This window comes from Hydra viridissima, unplaced genomic scaffold (assembly GCF_058129835.1).
Source record: "Hydra viridissima isolate aposymbiotic clone 2 unplaced genomic scaffold, HvirCarnegie_v1 scaffold_1, whole genome shotgun sequence".
NCBI classification, from domain to species: Eukaryota; Metazoa; Cnidaria; class Hydrozoa; order Anthoathecata; family Hydridae; genus Hydra; species Hydra viridissima.
Window position 1 is genome coordinate 7,397,720 of NW_028324300.1, and position 16,202 is coordinate 7,413,921.

Genomic DNA, 16,202 nt, shown 5'->3' on the forward strand with positions numbered 1-16,202 from the left:
AAATGCGTAAAAATGCGTAAAATGCGTAAATTTGCGTAAATTTGCGTAAAAATGCGTAAATCTGCGTAAAAAGCGTAAAAATGCGTAAAAATGCGTAATTACCGCGGTAATTTCGCGTAAAAATGCGTAATACGCAATTTTACCGCATTTATCACTTTTTACCGCATTTATCACTTTTTACCGTTTTTATCACTTTTTACCGCTTTTTATCACGATTTACCGCATTTTATCACAAATTACCTCTTTTTTTGCTGATTACCGAAAAACTAAAAAAAGATACTTTAAATTGCTTTTTGTATTTCTATTAGTAAATATTACATTTACAGTTTTAAACAAACAAGTTATTGATAAAAAATTAATCATCAGATATATCATCATCTGTCTCTAATAAAATGTTTGCAAGCTCAGATGCTCTGTACTTTTTTTTCTCATTCCCCTTCCAATTCGACTTCATTATATTACCTAATTTTGCTTTTTTGATTCTACTTTGATTGTGCTGGAGTGTCATTGGAATAAACAAAGAGACACTTTGAGTTTGGTCTTTACCTTGAGTCACTTCATACCCTTCTTGTTGAGCTAGAGTCCTTTGACTCTCTTGAGTATCTAACTGTAGCTGTTGTTGCTTATTAGGTTCAGGACCAGTTTGAGTATCTGATAAAGTTGGAGAAGCCTTTTCAAGTGCACCTCTTTTTTTAGTTTCAGTTTGACTATGTGATTTTCCCTGTTGGTGAGTCTTCTTAGTTGGTGGTGTGACATGTGGTAATTCATACGGCTCTTCTTCGCAAGTTTTTTCCCAATCGTTGAGGTTAGAAGGAACCCTTGCGTAATTTTGACTCACAAAAACTAACATGCTAGTGTTTTCTGGTTTTACATTATGTCTAAAATCAGTAACTGTCCTACCTCCTACTGAAAACATTCTTTCTGATGAAGCAGAAGTCACAGGTATAGCCAAGTAACTTCTAGCCAGACCAGCTAGCAAAGGTAACTCATTTTTATTTTGCTTCCACCATTCTAAAGCATCCACATCCCTTTCAGGTAAGGCCATAGTCTGATACTTTTCAAATTCAAGCATCAAGGGTGGCTTGAGCTTTGATTGGCTAGGCTGTGAAGTCCCAGGGCGATGCGCTGAAACCTGCCTCCTGTCTTTCAAAAACTCAAGGTCCACTGGATCCATAGTTTCGTCAAGATCTGATGTTTCTAGCGAAGTATGATCATCAACCAATAACTCGCAGAACTGGATTGTGGTTGGGTGATTGTCAACCAATTCCTTGATGGCGGCTTCCCTCCCTTCCTCACTGTTTGCAATATTTTTGAGTGTATATCCTCTATAATATGGGTGCAGAAGTGAACCCACATTATAGTATTTGACTCCAACGCCATAATTAGGTAAACCCTTCTCAAATTCTTTCATGAAGTTGTGTAGGCACTCTGCAACTTGAGGGTCACGCTCTTCAATGTCATTTATGGTTCTTTTGCAAAGCAAGTGGAGATTTAATATGTCTTTTTGAACTTTATGCATAGTCACTAGATTTTCAGAAGACCAGGAATCAGAGCATCGCTTACATTCTGCCAGAAATGGTAAAATGTTGTAAATACTAATAAACTCTAACTCATCCGGAATCAAACTTTGAAGATCTGGTTTGTTTAGAGTTTCTAGAGCAACCAGTAAACCAGCCTTCAATCTGAGGATTGACTTAAGCATCATAAAGTTAGAATTCCATCTTGTTACAATTGGCTGAATGATCTTGACTGGTTCTATATTTGCTTCCACGCACGCTTTCTTGATGTCCTGCCAGTCTAATGAACTTTGGTGGGTCCTTTGAGCAAGTCCTTTACATTTCTTAATTATACCATTGATTCCTTCTGATTTTTCTACAGCCTTTGTTAAACAAGTGTTGAGCAGATGATCGGCACAGGTTAGATGATCACTGATCTCTTTGCTTTCCGTGATTGCTTTCTTCATGTTGGCTGCAGCATCAGTAACACCCACTTTGTAAAGGTCTTCCCTCTGAAGACCAGGAAATTGAGAAATCATGTGGTCTATTCCTTGTGCAAGCAAAACCCCTGTATGTCTCCCAATAAAGTTTTGGCAATCCAAAGATAAGTTTTTGAGTTCAAAGTCTTTGGTAACATAATGCAATGTAAGGGAGACGAAGGGATCACCATTTCTTGCAGTCCATCCATCTGTAGTGAAAGCTGCCATTTCGCAATGCGGGATGTCTCTCTCAATTTGCATTTTTACATCACGTCTTAGACTGCGATAAATCATTGGTAGCTTGAATTTGGATAAGGTGGTTGGACTTTTTAGGTTGGCTTGTGGACAAAGATAATTCAGCAGCATTTTGAAGCCAGCAGTTTCAATAACGTGAAACGGGAGGTTAGAGAGAACTAGTGAAAGGGTTAGGATGGTATCAAATTCCAACTGTTGAGCACTTTGTGAAGGCCACTTTATTGTTTCAGTAAAGTCGTCCATTTTTGTTTGGTGACTTGATGATACATCATGTGGGAGGTTATCAAGCCTTTTGTTTTTATTAATAGGACCAAAATATCTTCTTATGGTACTGGACTTATCAGCCTCTGCCTGAGCATTCCTCTTTTCTTGAAATTTCTTCTCTTTATTTTCGTTATCGACTTTTTGCATCTGGTAAAAAGATAGCGGATTGCAGGATCTGAAATAAAATAGTGGAATTATATATGTTTAAAAGGATGCGAATTACAATGTTTCAGTAGTAGATAGTTCATAAAAAATAAATACATGAACCACAAGACACATTAGTGTTTTTTTAAAAATTCTAAATAATTTTTTTTTTATCATGTTGCATTTTACCATGGACATATAAGAAATGGACGTGCAACCTATTGTTTTTTTTGCGAACCATGCTCGTTGCGCATAGTAAGAAATCTTTTGTTTTAAGCAATAGAAATTAAATTATATTAAAGTCTGTCGGATTTAACGAAAATTTTTGGACTCGTCTAACCAGTCATTTCAACTTCCTCTCATTTATTAAAGATAACAGCAAAAGAACCAAGTTTTAAGCTTAATTTTATATAGATAGACATTCTTAATACCTTAAGAAATAACGCGGACAATGAAAAGAAATTGAGATCATTTGCTTGACTACCTTAGTACATGTATAACTTGAGATAAAATAAATAATACAAAAATCAAATTGTTTTGTAGCTACCTAGAGCACAATGCTTTCATGTCTAGGGAATTACTCCATCTATTATATTGCTGTAGACATCCAGTTTATGAATATTATAGAATTTTCTATTTTTATGTTTAACAACAGAAATACATACAGTAAAGGATAAATAACTTATACATAAAATGAATGTAAATACAATAAAGAAAAAAATAATTTGTCACAGTTTTAAAGAATTTAGCAAAGTCAATTTATGGCAAACCGCAAGAATAACTAAGTATTTAATATTAACATAAAATGATTTACCAGCTATATATAAACTAATTTTTATTTGACAAAAACAAATGGGTTATTATGAGCTTATTATGACAATTGAAATAATATATGAAATATGAAAAGCGAAAACATGAAATATCTGACCGCATTTTGCAAGATAATTATAAATTTGAATAACTTTTTAAAAGGTTATGCTTTATCAAATGAATTATAAAAAAGTCTATAAGAAAATACACCTACTAAAAAAATAATGCATTAAGGAATATAAATTATGGAGCTTATAAAGTAGCCGAGGCAAAAAATGGCGACATGTCGGAAAAAATACTAAAAAAATACACAAAATTAAGGCTGGTGAATGAAAGACCAAGGAGTTGAATGAAACCAGATCTTAATAAAAAATTTAATTTAAGCTTTTTTATACTTCGCTATACTTTTTTTAGTCATTTTAAAATTATCCATACAGATCTATTTTATCATTGACAGACTTTGTTTACACGAAAAAAGTTCCCAAATTTACAAATATTTATCTTGAAAAAATGATGAAAATCTGTTCGTGCCGACAACTAATTTCCTTTACCTTGGTGTAATTTGTTTAGTAATTTGTCAACGCGTGAAGTAGTTACTTTATCCTGAAGTACAGTCTTATTAAACAAATGCTATAAAAGTTTAAACTAATACCACGTGATCAGAGGTTCTGTTTTTAAACTGTGGGCAGCCATTTTAATAGATTTTTTTGTTGACTGGTGAAAATTTAGAGTTAGGGCCTCTTTATATGGAAAGCGGGCTGGCTCGGCAAACGAGCCAGCCCGTTTACCGAGATCTCGACGTTGTCCTTATTTCAACTTAATTTTATTTTGCGTTTATATGAATAAACAAACTAGCCCGGATCGCTATCCGGGCCAGCTCGTTTATTCATATAAACGCAAAATTTTTCGAAGCCAGTTTTGGCCTCTCAAGAAGGCGGCGGATACAACGAACGGCTATATGAAAATTAAGAAACTAATGATAATCAAATTTTATATCTTAAGCTCAAATATTGATAAGTTTCAAATAAAAATCTATTTTTTTGTTTAGCATAAGACTTTTTCATAAAAATAACGGAATATTACATAATTACATAAACTTCAAGTATAAATATTTTTTTATTTAACAAAACATATTCTTACAATAGCTTGTTGTATGTTAACTTTCTGCTTTTCGTTTTTTAGAATATGAGCCCATAATTATGAAAGTGGTCTAAGTCATATTTCTTATTTCGAGATATTTAATGATTCGCATTTGAATAAATTAAAAATTCCGTATAACGTTGTAATTACAACTACTTTTTAAAGGTTCATTTTTGACGATATCGTAAAAATTACATTGAATATATTTAGTTTAAAATCATGTCGTGTGAAATAAGTGATAAATTCATTTTTTTTTTAATTTTGACTTAGACCACTTTCATAATTATGGGCACATATGATAAAATACAGATTCTCAGTAAAACTAAGTAGGAGTTTTAATTTTAGTTTGTTTCAATTTAGTTTGTTTAATAGTAGTGAAGAAAAAGTATTTGTTTACTTGTGCAGAAATCTCAAACTTAAAATAATTAGCATTTGCAATATAACTTATGTACCTTTTAGTTCTTAACTACCCAATGCTTGTGCTAGAAGCAGGGGCCTGTACAGGAATTTTTTTGGATAAGTCGCAATTTTAACCCCTTCCCAAAAATGTTAAATTTTAGCATCCCCCCCCCTTCCTCATTGAGAAACGCATATATGAGGTAAGACGGCTTAGTGTATGTACAAACGTAAGTCCGAATTTAATTTTTAGTGTTTAAAACCCTTACTTTCTTTTTATATTGTTCAAAATGCAAGTAATTAAAAAGATACACAGCTTTGTATAAAACAATTGGGGATGTCCATTGATATATTTTAATATATGCTTGTTGTTAACTGTAGTCTTCTCCTCCTGATGATAAATATCAAAAGAATTTGACTAAAACTTTACTAAGGGTGTAATTGAAATGGAAGTCCGGAATTTGTTCTCTAAGAAATAATAACTTTTATTTTTTTTAAATTAACAAAAGAAAATATTTAAAAAATGAAGTACTTTATAACTTAATAAAAAAGGTATGTCCATTCAAGTTTTTTATTAATTTGTTTAAGTCAAAAATTAAAACAACCTCCGTTTAATATATAAATCGTTTTTTAATAAACTTTAGACCGTTCTCGATTTGAAAAGCGCTATAATAAAATACCAAATCGTAAATCTAACTGTTATCCCGGATTAATAACTTCTTACCATCCGTTCGAACAATTAACCTTGTATAGTTTGCTTAATTATTGCTTTAGTTTGCTATAATTATTCGCTCTGTTTGCTTTTATCTACCGACGCATCATATTTATTCAAAATATTGAAGTTGTGAAAAAATATATAAAGATACATATTTTGGGTATGTCCAGCGACGTAGCAGACATCCCCTAGACACGCCCTGAGAAGGTTAGTAGCACAACTGCATGTTGCGTTATTGAAAATATAAAATTTGTCAAAATTGTAGGTAGACACCACTGCCGCTTACCATTCAGTTGTGTTATCAACCTTCTAGCACACTGTATTGGGTAACTAAGAACTAAAAGGTACATAAGTTATACATAAATATTAATTTAATCGTAAATTGCACATAAAAAAATTATATCGAATATTTTGAACTTTAACATTTAAATTAACAATTTCTTTAATTGTCTAATTTTTTTAAAACCATTTCATTTCTATAAACTTTTTAAAAATTTGTTTCATTGTCTTGTTTTTCTTTCAAAACTGTTTAATTATTTTCTTTCATATTACAATAGTCTTATTAGATGTACATCGGTTCACCGCTAAGAGCTCTGATCGCCACCATCTTGGAAGGCCAATTTTTGCTTCAATATTTTTTCGAAAACAACAATAGAATACGCTATCTAGTTATATTTTGAGATCAGTGGTTTAAAATATACTAAATTATAGTAAGAGTAAAACATTTACTTTAAATGAGCTTTAACTGCACTGGTGCTACCTTGAGACAGCTTAATCACTTTTTTGCACTTATTGCACTCAGCAAATCCTGATTTTCTGCCAGAGCCAGAGATGTTATCCTCTTCTCTGTCTAGCTTGGTAAAATAATTCCAAAGAGACATTGTTTCTTGAAGATGGTTTGATTCGGTAGTGATTTTGGTATACTAATCAGATCACTGAAGAACTTTGAGGTTGTTAGTCTTTCTTGACTTTTGTCAAGCTTATATAGGAGACTAATTTAATTTTAGAGGGTAATTAATTATTTAACAACTATCTGACTTGATAAAAACAAAGTAATTTTTTACCATAATAATTACCGCTTATACAAACTTTTATCACAATTTACCGAAATTACCGATTTTTACCGCTTTTACGCAGTTTTACCGTATTTACGCAATTTTACCGTTTTTACGCATTTTTACGCATTTTACGCATTTTTACGCATTTTTACCGATTTTACGCATTTTTACGCAATTTTACCGTCTTCTGTTACAAGAAAGCGTAAAAATGCGTAATACGCGTAATACGCATTTTTACCGCACTGCGGTAAAAATGCGTATTACGCGTTTTACCGCATTTTACCGCATTTTACCGAAATTTTTTTACCGCCGGTGCGGTAACGCCGATGCTTAGCTCTAACTATATTTATAGAATTTTAGGAAAACTATGTCTGTATCCACTTTCCTTAATTGCTTCCGCGCGTAAATCAACTTTTAAATATTCGCGTGTTTTTATTACTGGTTTCACAACCATTACAAAAACCTGTTACAAAATCATACTACGTTTCTGTAACGGTGAAACCATCCATAAAAGCAGATTTTTCTATAAAATACATCACAATTATAATTGGTGTTTCGGTAAATAGTGCAGTGCAAGTTTATTTCTCGGATTGAAAACCGATTCTTGAAACGTGTTATTCTCTATGTTTTAGCGGGTTTTAAACACGTAAGAGAAACCACGCGTAACATATCGCCGAGTTGTGCCGACTGGGTAACTTGGTCATAACACCATGTATTTCAGAATGATTTGATTGCATTTTGTAGTGCCAGAGAAAATGAAGTTATTAAAATCTATGGTTTACAAAGAATGCAACTGTGAATTTATTAAAATCTATGCTTTACAAAGGATCTATTTCTCTAGTTAAAATAAAACTGAAAGTCACTTTTGTATACATGATTTTCATAAAATTGTTGTCCTTTTGTTCTTTTTGACTCCCAATTTAAAAACAACAAAAGTTTTCTACCACCATAATGTAGAAAAAAATTTATTAGCTGACATTAAAACATTTTTGTTTGATGCTGGCATAATGCATAAAGATAAAACCAATGTACTAATTATATATTTTGTACAGAATCCACATCAGTTTAGATTCCTAAACTAGAAACAAGAATCACAGAATCCTTCTTTGAAGATATGAATGCTCGATCTTAAACCTGCGCTATAGATATTGGAAAAAATTTGATGTGGGGATGGGGATAAAATGCTGTCCCCGCCTCATTCTCTAATCCTGATCCTAAATGGATTGTCTGTGAGAGGAAAATTAATTTCTACTTAGAACGTGATATAAACCCTTAGACTTAAATAGTAAAAAAGGATTTTTCAATCTCATTACCAATTTTTCATTGTTGGTGTATCTACTTTTGTTTTATAATGCAAGTGGGATTTAGCAAAACTGTTTTAATCATTAAATAGCCTCTTAGAGTTATTCTAAAAGTAATTTTTCATTGGTTTTCATAATGCTGTTGCTATTGCAGAGAATTTTTATTTGTAGAATTGGAAAAATAATCAATACACCTTAAATGTTTTATGTTTTAGTCATTTCGCAAGGTTAGAATTATTTTGTTCTATCTCCAATTTTAAAAGTTGGGAGAAAATGAGTTATTAGTTTTAGTTAGTAATAATAACTTTTAAAATACGCATTATTTTATAAATTTTTTTCTAAATAACTTGCTTAAACATAAATTATTTAAAGCATAAGTTATTGTTACTTTAAAAATAAAAGCTAAAACTTTAAACAATTTTTACTTTTAGAAAAAATCAAACTTTCTCCCAACATTTAAACTTGGAGATAGAACAAACCTCGCGATTTAGCAAATAAATACTTACTTTGGGAAGTATAAATTTAAATGATTTCTTTCTCAAAAAATTATTAAAACTCTTACATTCAGTTTTTTACTTGCAGTCTAAAACGTTTTTGAAATCTGTTAATCCTTTCCTGCACTATTTTTACTGCAACATTAAAAAAAAACTTTTTTTTGCGTTAATAATCAGTGTTTGACCCTATAAATAAAATAGAGTAAGTTTGGTTCAAAACTAGGCCCTTGTGACATCATAAAAAATTGTTGTTGCTGAACAACAATCCCCATTAACAGAAATAGGAAAAAAAATTAGTTAAAAGTAGAAGATGCAATAAAGCTTTAATAAAATTTTCTGTAATATCAAATATATAAAGGTTCTTTTTAAACTGCAAAAAATGCAGTATAAATTCAAAAATCATATTTCTCATTTAATACCATGATAACTGTTGAAGCAATTACGTGCTTTTATGCAATAGAGGTATACTTTACATTTTATACAGAGAATTATTGTATAACCAGTATTGCAACATCTGCACTGATTTTGCTTTTCTGTGAAAACAGGGAAACAGCTGATCTTATCTTGTCTAATATCACTTGATGGATCAGTTATATTTGGTGGCCTTCGCTTATTTCTTTTTGTTTGTAATGGCAATTCTTTTAAAAGACATCCTGAACCTTGAGAAAATGGGTTTGCAAATTTTTTAGCTTTACACAGTGAGTCCTATCTCTGTTTGGAATGCAATTAATAAAACTGATTCTTTTTAGAAATATTAAACTGATTCATTTCATGGCAATACAAAAACCAGCCATTTGTAATTGATATGCCAATACAGTAAAAAAAGATATGCATGTTGTACTTAAATGTGCATTGTTTCACGCAATACACTACTAACAAAATGTCAAAGATCAAGACCGCTTATATTTTTGTTATATCTTCAATTACTTTTGGGCAATCAATATACATAAAATTCTTAGCCTTTTTTTACACTATCTTTTTTCAGCTGTTTCATACTCTCGGATCATGCAATTTGATATAAGTTGTACAATATTATTGTCAAATGACAGAATTATGGTAATTCCAGAATTTGCATCCACTACATAGTCAAAACTACCTCTGCCTCATTTTTTCAAATCTTTTTCTCAACCTAATGCCGCCTTAGCTCCCTTGATTCTATCATGTTGTATCGTTGCTATAGCCCACAAATGTTCTTCTCTAAGTTTCAACACCAGGCTTATTGTAGAAATGTTGTCAAAAAAAAATTTTTTGTTTTTATCTTTTTCTAATGTCCTTGTGAGTCTATTTACAATCAATAGTCTGTCATTATCAACCATAATCTTATTTGAATTACTTATGTAAACTTCAAAATCATAAATGATACTGGACATCATCTTGCCCAGATTTTAATTCCCCATCTATTAGGTTTTTTTAGGTAGATATTGTTTTAGTGATGACCGTCTTTTTGTTGGAATTATTTGCTCATCAATTGAGTGATTCTCTTCAGCTGCAACTGACCTACAATGAAATACTATACTTTCCAAAAGTGGTCTGATTTTAAGTAACTTCTCATATTTTGGATGATTTTTCTTTATTTCGGTATCTTATTATAGACATAATATCTGCGATTACAGGTATGTGAGTGTGATGGGAGCGATACATATGTTGACTGGGAAGTTTTATAATAGCCATCATACACAGTACTCCAATATACCCCTCTATTTCATTATTAGTGACACCAGTTTTTGCACCAGTTTCCTTAAGACTGTAAATGTTTGTTTGTTCTGTAATTAGGTTAATTAGGTCATCATCAAAAACTGTTTGAAATACTAATATGGGGTCAAACAATTTTCAGGTGAAGCTGGAAAAGGATCTCCAAGAAATTCAGCATTTATTTTACTAGGTGTAACTTTATGCCATTTACAATCATGGCTTGATATGTTTTTAGTATGGTTTTGTTTTTCTTTTTTTATTGTTTTCATTTTCATTTATATTGATTTCACATGAAGCATTGTTTTCACTATCAGCTGAATAAGTTTCAGGTGATTCATAAACACAATAGTTACAATCATTATCAATAACAAATTCTGGTATTAAGTTTTCACCATCACTAACATCAGAAATATCACTATTATCAAATTCTGTCAATATATTGAAAACATAACTATTGAAATTTCTAACAGGAATGATTATATTTAGCCTAAAAAGAATTATAATATCACTCATTGTATCATTACTTTTTTTCAAAAAAACATATCTAAATGTTTTCACATGCTAACTGAATCGGTAAAGTGTATATAAAAGTAGGGTAATTCTTCAGTTAAGCGGCGTAAAGTAAATACATCCTTTCGCTTTTTTGTTGTTGTTAGCGTCTGATAAATCACTCTTGCCCGTAGATAAAAAAATGAATAGTAATGAGTTTTTTTATAAGAGGTTTAGTAATGAAAATAAATATTTTATATGAATGTAAATATTTTTGGAGTTTTTTTGAAATATACTTTTATTTGAAAAAGCACAAAAACATAACAAGAAATAAAAACACCACAATATTTTGCAAGTAAATTCATTATGTGTATTGCTGTCTTACCGTAAGAGAATGACAAAAAAAAAAAACTGCATTTAGAGAGGATATTGACGATATAAACAAGAAATAAAAGATGAAAACAGTGAATAGTTTTTATATCTTTGGCGCATGACTAAATCAAAACAATTTATTCTTAAGACTTTTGTTTTAGTTTATTAAAAGTAATCAAAAACTAGATACTTTTTTTGGGAAATGAAATTAAAACAAAAATAATGAATAATTTTTTATCTTTGATTCTTAAGAAATTTGTAAAGCTTATAAAGTTTAAATAGAAGTTGTAATTGTTTGCAGTTTTAAAGTTTATTTAATTAAAGTTAATTATGCTATCTAATTATGTAAAGTTTTCTTTCTTTTGTTTTAATTAAAACAAAAACAGTCTCCTCCGTAAGTCTGAAAAAGCGAAAAGATGTATTTATTTTAAGCCGCTTAACTGAAGGATTACCAAAAGTAAAATAGTATTTATAAAATAGAAACAAGAATAACAGTAAAATAACATTAAAATCAATTAGCAGTAGCTTTTAAGCATAATTTTATAATTACTGATATTCGCAAAAATCGGCGGCGCTACTGCAGGTTCTCCTCCCCCCCTTTTTTTTTTTTTGTATGATTGATTCTGATAGAGAATTTTATCCTGATTCAGAAAAATATAAAAAAATAGACCTGAAAATCAACGGAAAGTGCTCTAATTCGAAGTCAAAGTTGTAAAAAATCCCACTAAAAACCCTGATATTCGCCATTTTTGACCTACACAAAATCATGTAAGCTTTTGCTGAATTCATAAAACGTCAATCTATGGTGCATTGGGACAGCAATTTGGTTACAATAAACTCAATTCTATAATAACTATTTTCAATAAAAGTGATTAAAAATCCTATAGTTAATCAAAACCTCCTTGCTGGTTTTTATAGGTTACTCTAACCTCTTTCTTCACAAAGCGTAGAACCTGTAAATTATGTTGTTATCAATGTCATCACCAGCAACTCATAATTTTATTTAAGTAATCGATGCTTGAGGCAACAAACAAATCATTAGCTCTAAGGCATACTCATGTAGTTTAAGGCCAGTCTCCGTAAATTTCGGGTTTGTTTCGTTTATCTGAGGGTGACGTAAAATTGTGCCGTTCAGATCCCGCGGGATTTTTCTAAACGTTTATATTAAAGCGGTAACTAAAAAAGTCCGACAAGAAAGTTTTCTAATTTTTTGAGTATATATATCATGAGTTCATAACATGTTATGAATTAGTATATAATATAATGACTTATAACAAACCACATTATTTATTATTCAAATCTTGAATACTTATTATTTGCAATAGGTTTTTTAAATTGGATGTAAATTGTATTAGTGTATTTTACTAAATTAGTGCTCAATGTTCAAAACAGAACATAGAAAATAGAAAGTGCTCAATGTTCTTAAAGAACAAGAAAATAGAACTGGCAGCAAGTATATATGTATGTATATATAAAAAAAATCATGAAACGTACTCAAAAGAGACTATGCTGTCAAAATATATTTGGCAACTAAAAGGAAAAAAATATTAACTTTAAGTTAAACTAGTCTTTTCTAAAAACTGCGCCTACCTATAATAACATATCTCAAAAATGTATGTTTTGTTAACAAAAAAGTTTGAAATTATTACTTATTTAGATCAAGAAAATTTACTAAATAAAAAAAAACTGAACTTATTTCTAAATGCAGACATAAAAATAAGTACCTTTTAAAAAATTATAAAAACAAATGAGCAAACTTATTAACCAAATTTATTTAATTCTAAATACCAATTAAAAATAATAAATTGTATTAACACTATATATACATATAAATATGTATATTTATATGTATATATGGTGACCACACGCTCTATTTTGTTTATTACGAATAACTTCCACCGACAGAAACCATTCTGTTTATGCGGTCATCAAAAAGCCTTTCAAAACAAAATCGCTAAGTATTAGCGAGTTCTCGACACTGCATTGTACGTCGTCGAAAGAAATTATTAAATGTCGGATTTTCTATCCTACCTTCTGAATCAAAATATGAAAATTCAATATCGATGTCTTTTAGCTTGTAGATAACTAGAAAAGTTGGGCGCTACTCGACTTTCTCCCCCCCCCCCTATTTTTATGATTGATTCTGATAAAGAATTTTATGCTGATTAAGAATCGTATAAAAACATGGGTCTCAAAATCAATGGAAAGTGCTCTAATCTGAAGTTGAAAGTACAAAAATATACGACAAATCTCTAATATTCGCCATCTTGAAAAATGATTTTTTTTGTTTTAAAAGTTATCTTTTAAAAGTACTAACAACCTGGTTTTTATATTCATAACAAAAACTTCTAATTATGGAACGTTTTGAGAATTCATTGACATTTAAATTTATCACGCAAATTTGGTTTAGCTGGGATCATTACTTTGTTGTCTAGAATATCTTTTAAAATTTTTATCAAATAAGTTGAAAAATCTTTTATTGGTTATATACTAAAATAAATTTAGCATTACTAAACTTTTTGCATTAAAAATGTACATATTTCAAACTGTTGATTTTTTTTCTAATACTTTAAGTTAACCCCCCGTGAAAAATTATTTTCATTGTAACTGTCATATAAAAAGGAATGTTTCAGTACTAACTGTCTAGTAAGTTTATTTATCTTAATATCATGGCCCTTCGAAGACCAACAATAAACGAATTTGACTCTCTTTCCTTAACAGAAATAGGAGCAAAATTCAAATACAACATTGAAGCTACAATCCACTGGTGCAGAACTTATGGTTTACTCGCCGAAAGTATGCGTTGTAGTGTATGTAACGTGGCCTGCACACAGCAAGTGAAGAATGGATCAATCGATCAGTTCATTTGGAGATGTCAAGTTAAGCGGTGCAAAAGAACCTTCAGCATAAGAAAAGGCAGCTTTTTTGAGAAATCCCACCTACAACTTTGGCAAATATTAGGATTAACTTACGTTTGGGGTAGAAGTGCAGGTAAGAGTCGGGGATTATCAATTAGCGATATAAGGCAAGAGCTTAACATAGGAAGCGATGACACCATTGTTGATTGGAATCAATTTTGCAGAGATATTTGTGTCTCATAATTCATCAATAACCCTGATCCAATAGGTGGTCCAGGGTGCATTGTTGAAATAGATGAATCTGTTTTCTGTCGAAGGAAGTATCACGTTGGTAGAGTAATCCCACAGCAGTGGATATTTGGCGGATATGAACCTGCTACTAAAAAAGGCTTTTTAATTCCCGTCCAAAATCGCGACTCTGCAACATTGATTCCAATCATAAATCAATGGATACTTCCTGGCTCTATTGTCTGGAGTGATATGTGGGCAGCTTATAATGATTTGCAAGCTCCTGCATATTTACATGGCACTGTCAACCACACTCGAAACTTTATAGAACCTCTGACTGGCGTGACAACAAATCATGTAGAAGCTATGTGGTGTCGAGCGAAAGCAAAAATCAAATCAATGATGGGACCAACTAACCGTGAAATGATAGCTGACTATTTGTCTGAATTTATGTGGATGCAGAGATTCCCCGAACATCGGTTTTTTCATTTTTGGGATCAGGTTGTGGCAGCGTATCCTGTTTGACTTCCTCGAAAGCTTACTGTGTGCATTAAACGTTACTAGCATTATAATTCATGCCGAGGACTGGGTAAATCAAAAAAACGGCTATTTTCATAGCCACTTACATTCACTAAAAACATTTTTGCAAAGAACATAAGGAATTCTATTTTTATTATTCGAAGGAAGTTTGTCTTTTCAATTACTCTTTCTTTATTATTAAAGATTTAATATTATCTGAGAATTGTCATAAAATCTCTTATAAATTTAAAATTCATAAAAAGGAATCATGTTTCGCAAGAGTAACACGCTTTATAGCTAGTTTTTCTGTCCGATTACACATAAGAAACGAAGCAAATGAGCTTGTACTAGAAAGTTTCTTATTTTAAGAGTACATTTTTTCAACTCTAATACTAAAAAGTAGTAAAAGTTGCTTAATTATCGAAAGTGAGAAAAAGTACATAAAATGAACTTTGAAAACATGTTATCACGTTTTATTGTCAGCTAAAATAGCTTGAATTCCATCACTGTCATATAATCCTAAGGTTTGTCCCTGAACAGAACACAAATTAGATGTTCCTCGAACCTTAATAAAATAAGTTTCTTATCGAAAATTAACTAAATACTAATAGTTTCTTAAGATTTAAGTACTACTTTCTTATTTTAAAAAAAAAAAAAAAGTGTATACTCGAGGGAACTTAGCCGTTCATATTAAACCTAAAAAAATTTTTTTTTGTTGTAAAAACCGGGCTGGCATTTTTTGCTTTTGAAAATAAAACCAACCGTAGAATTAGTTTTTTCAAGATGGCGAATATTAGAGATTTGTCGTATATTTTTGTACTTTCAACTTCAGATTAGAGCACTTTCCATTGATTTTGAGACCAATGTTTTTATACGATTCTTAATCAGCATAAAATTCTTTATCAGAATCAATCATAAAAATAGGGGGGGGGGGGGGGGGAGAAAGTCGAGTAGCGCCAACAATTTTTTTAAATTCAGCCCATGTTCTGTCTGTTAGTCTCAAATTGCAAAAAGTATGCGATGATAAATTTGGACCAAATAAATTAGACCTGGGTGCAGTAGAGGGAGGTTCTTTTGCACCGCTTAACTTGACATCTCCAAATGAACTGATCGATTGATCCATTCTTCACTTGCTGTGTGCAGGCCACGTTACATACACTACAACGCATACTTTCGGCGAGTAAACCATAAGTTCTGCACCAGTGGATTGTAGCTTCAATGTTGTATTTGAATTTTGCTCCTATTTCTGTTAAGGAAAGAGAGTCAAATTCGTTTATTGTTGGTCTTCGAAGGGCCATGATATTAAGATAAATAAACTTACTAGACAGTTAGTACTGAAACATTCCTTTTTATATGACAGTTACAATGAAAATAATTTTTCACGGGGGGTTAACTTAAAGTATTAGAAAAAAAATCAACAGTTTGAAATATGTACATTTTTAATGCAAAAAGTTTAGTAATGCTAAATTTATTTTAGTATATAACCAATAAA

At 30.9% G+C, this 16,202-nt stretch overlaps 1 protein-coding gene across 1 annotated transcript; it reads left to right on the forward strand.

The window, feature by feature from the left end:
* The first annotated feature begins 13,774 nt into the window (after positions 1-13,774).
* Positions 13,775-14,716, forward strand: LOC149893145 (uncharacterized). Its single transcript, XM_090092034.1, has 2 exons — positions 13,775-14,096; positions 14,232-14,716. The coding sequence occupies exons 1-2, from the start codon at positions 13,775-13,777 to the stop codon at positions 14,714-14,716; spliced, it is 807 nt and encodes a 268-aa protein (XP_089948160.1).
* Positions 14,717-16,202: the final 1,486 nt, after the last annotated feature.

Excerpts from the sequence above, each read along its gene's own strand:
- LOC149893145 (XM_090092034.1), top strand. The coding sequence starts at position 13,775 with ATGGCCCTTCGAAGACCAACAATAAACGAATTTGACTCTCTTTCCTTA. Across the intron at positions 14,097-14,231 it reads CGTTTGGGGTAGAAGTGCAG|GTGGTCCAGGGTGCATTGTT; the intron begins GTAAGAGTCGGG and ends CTGATCCAATAG.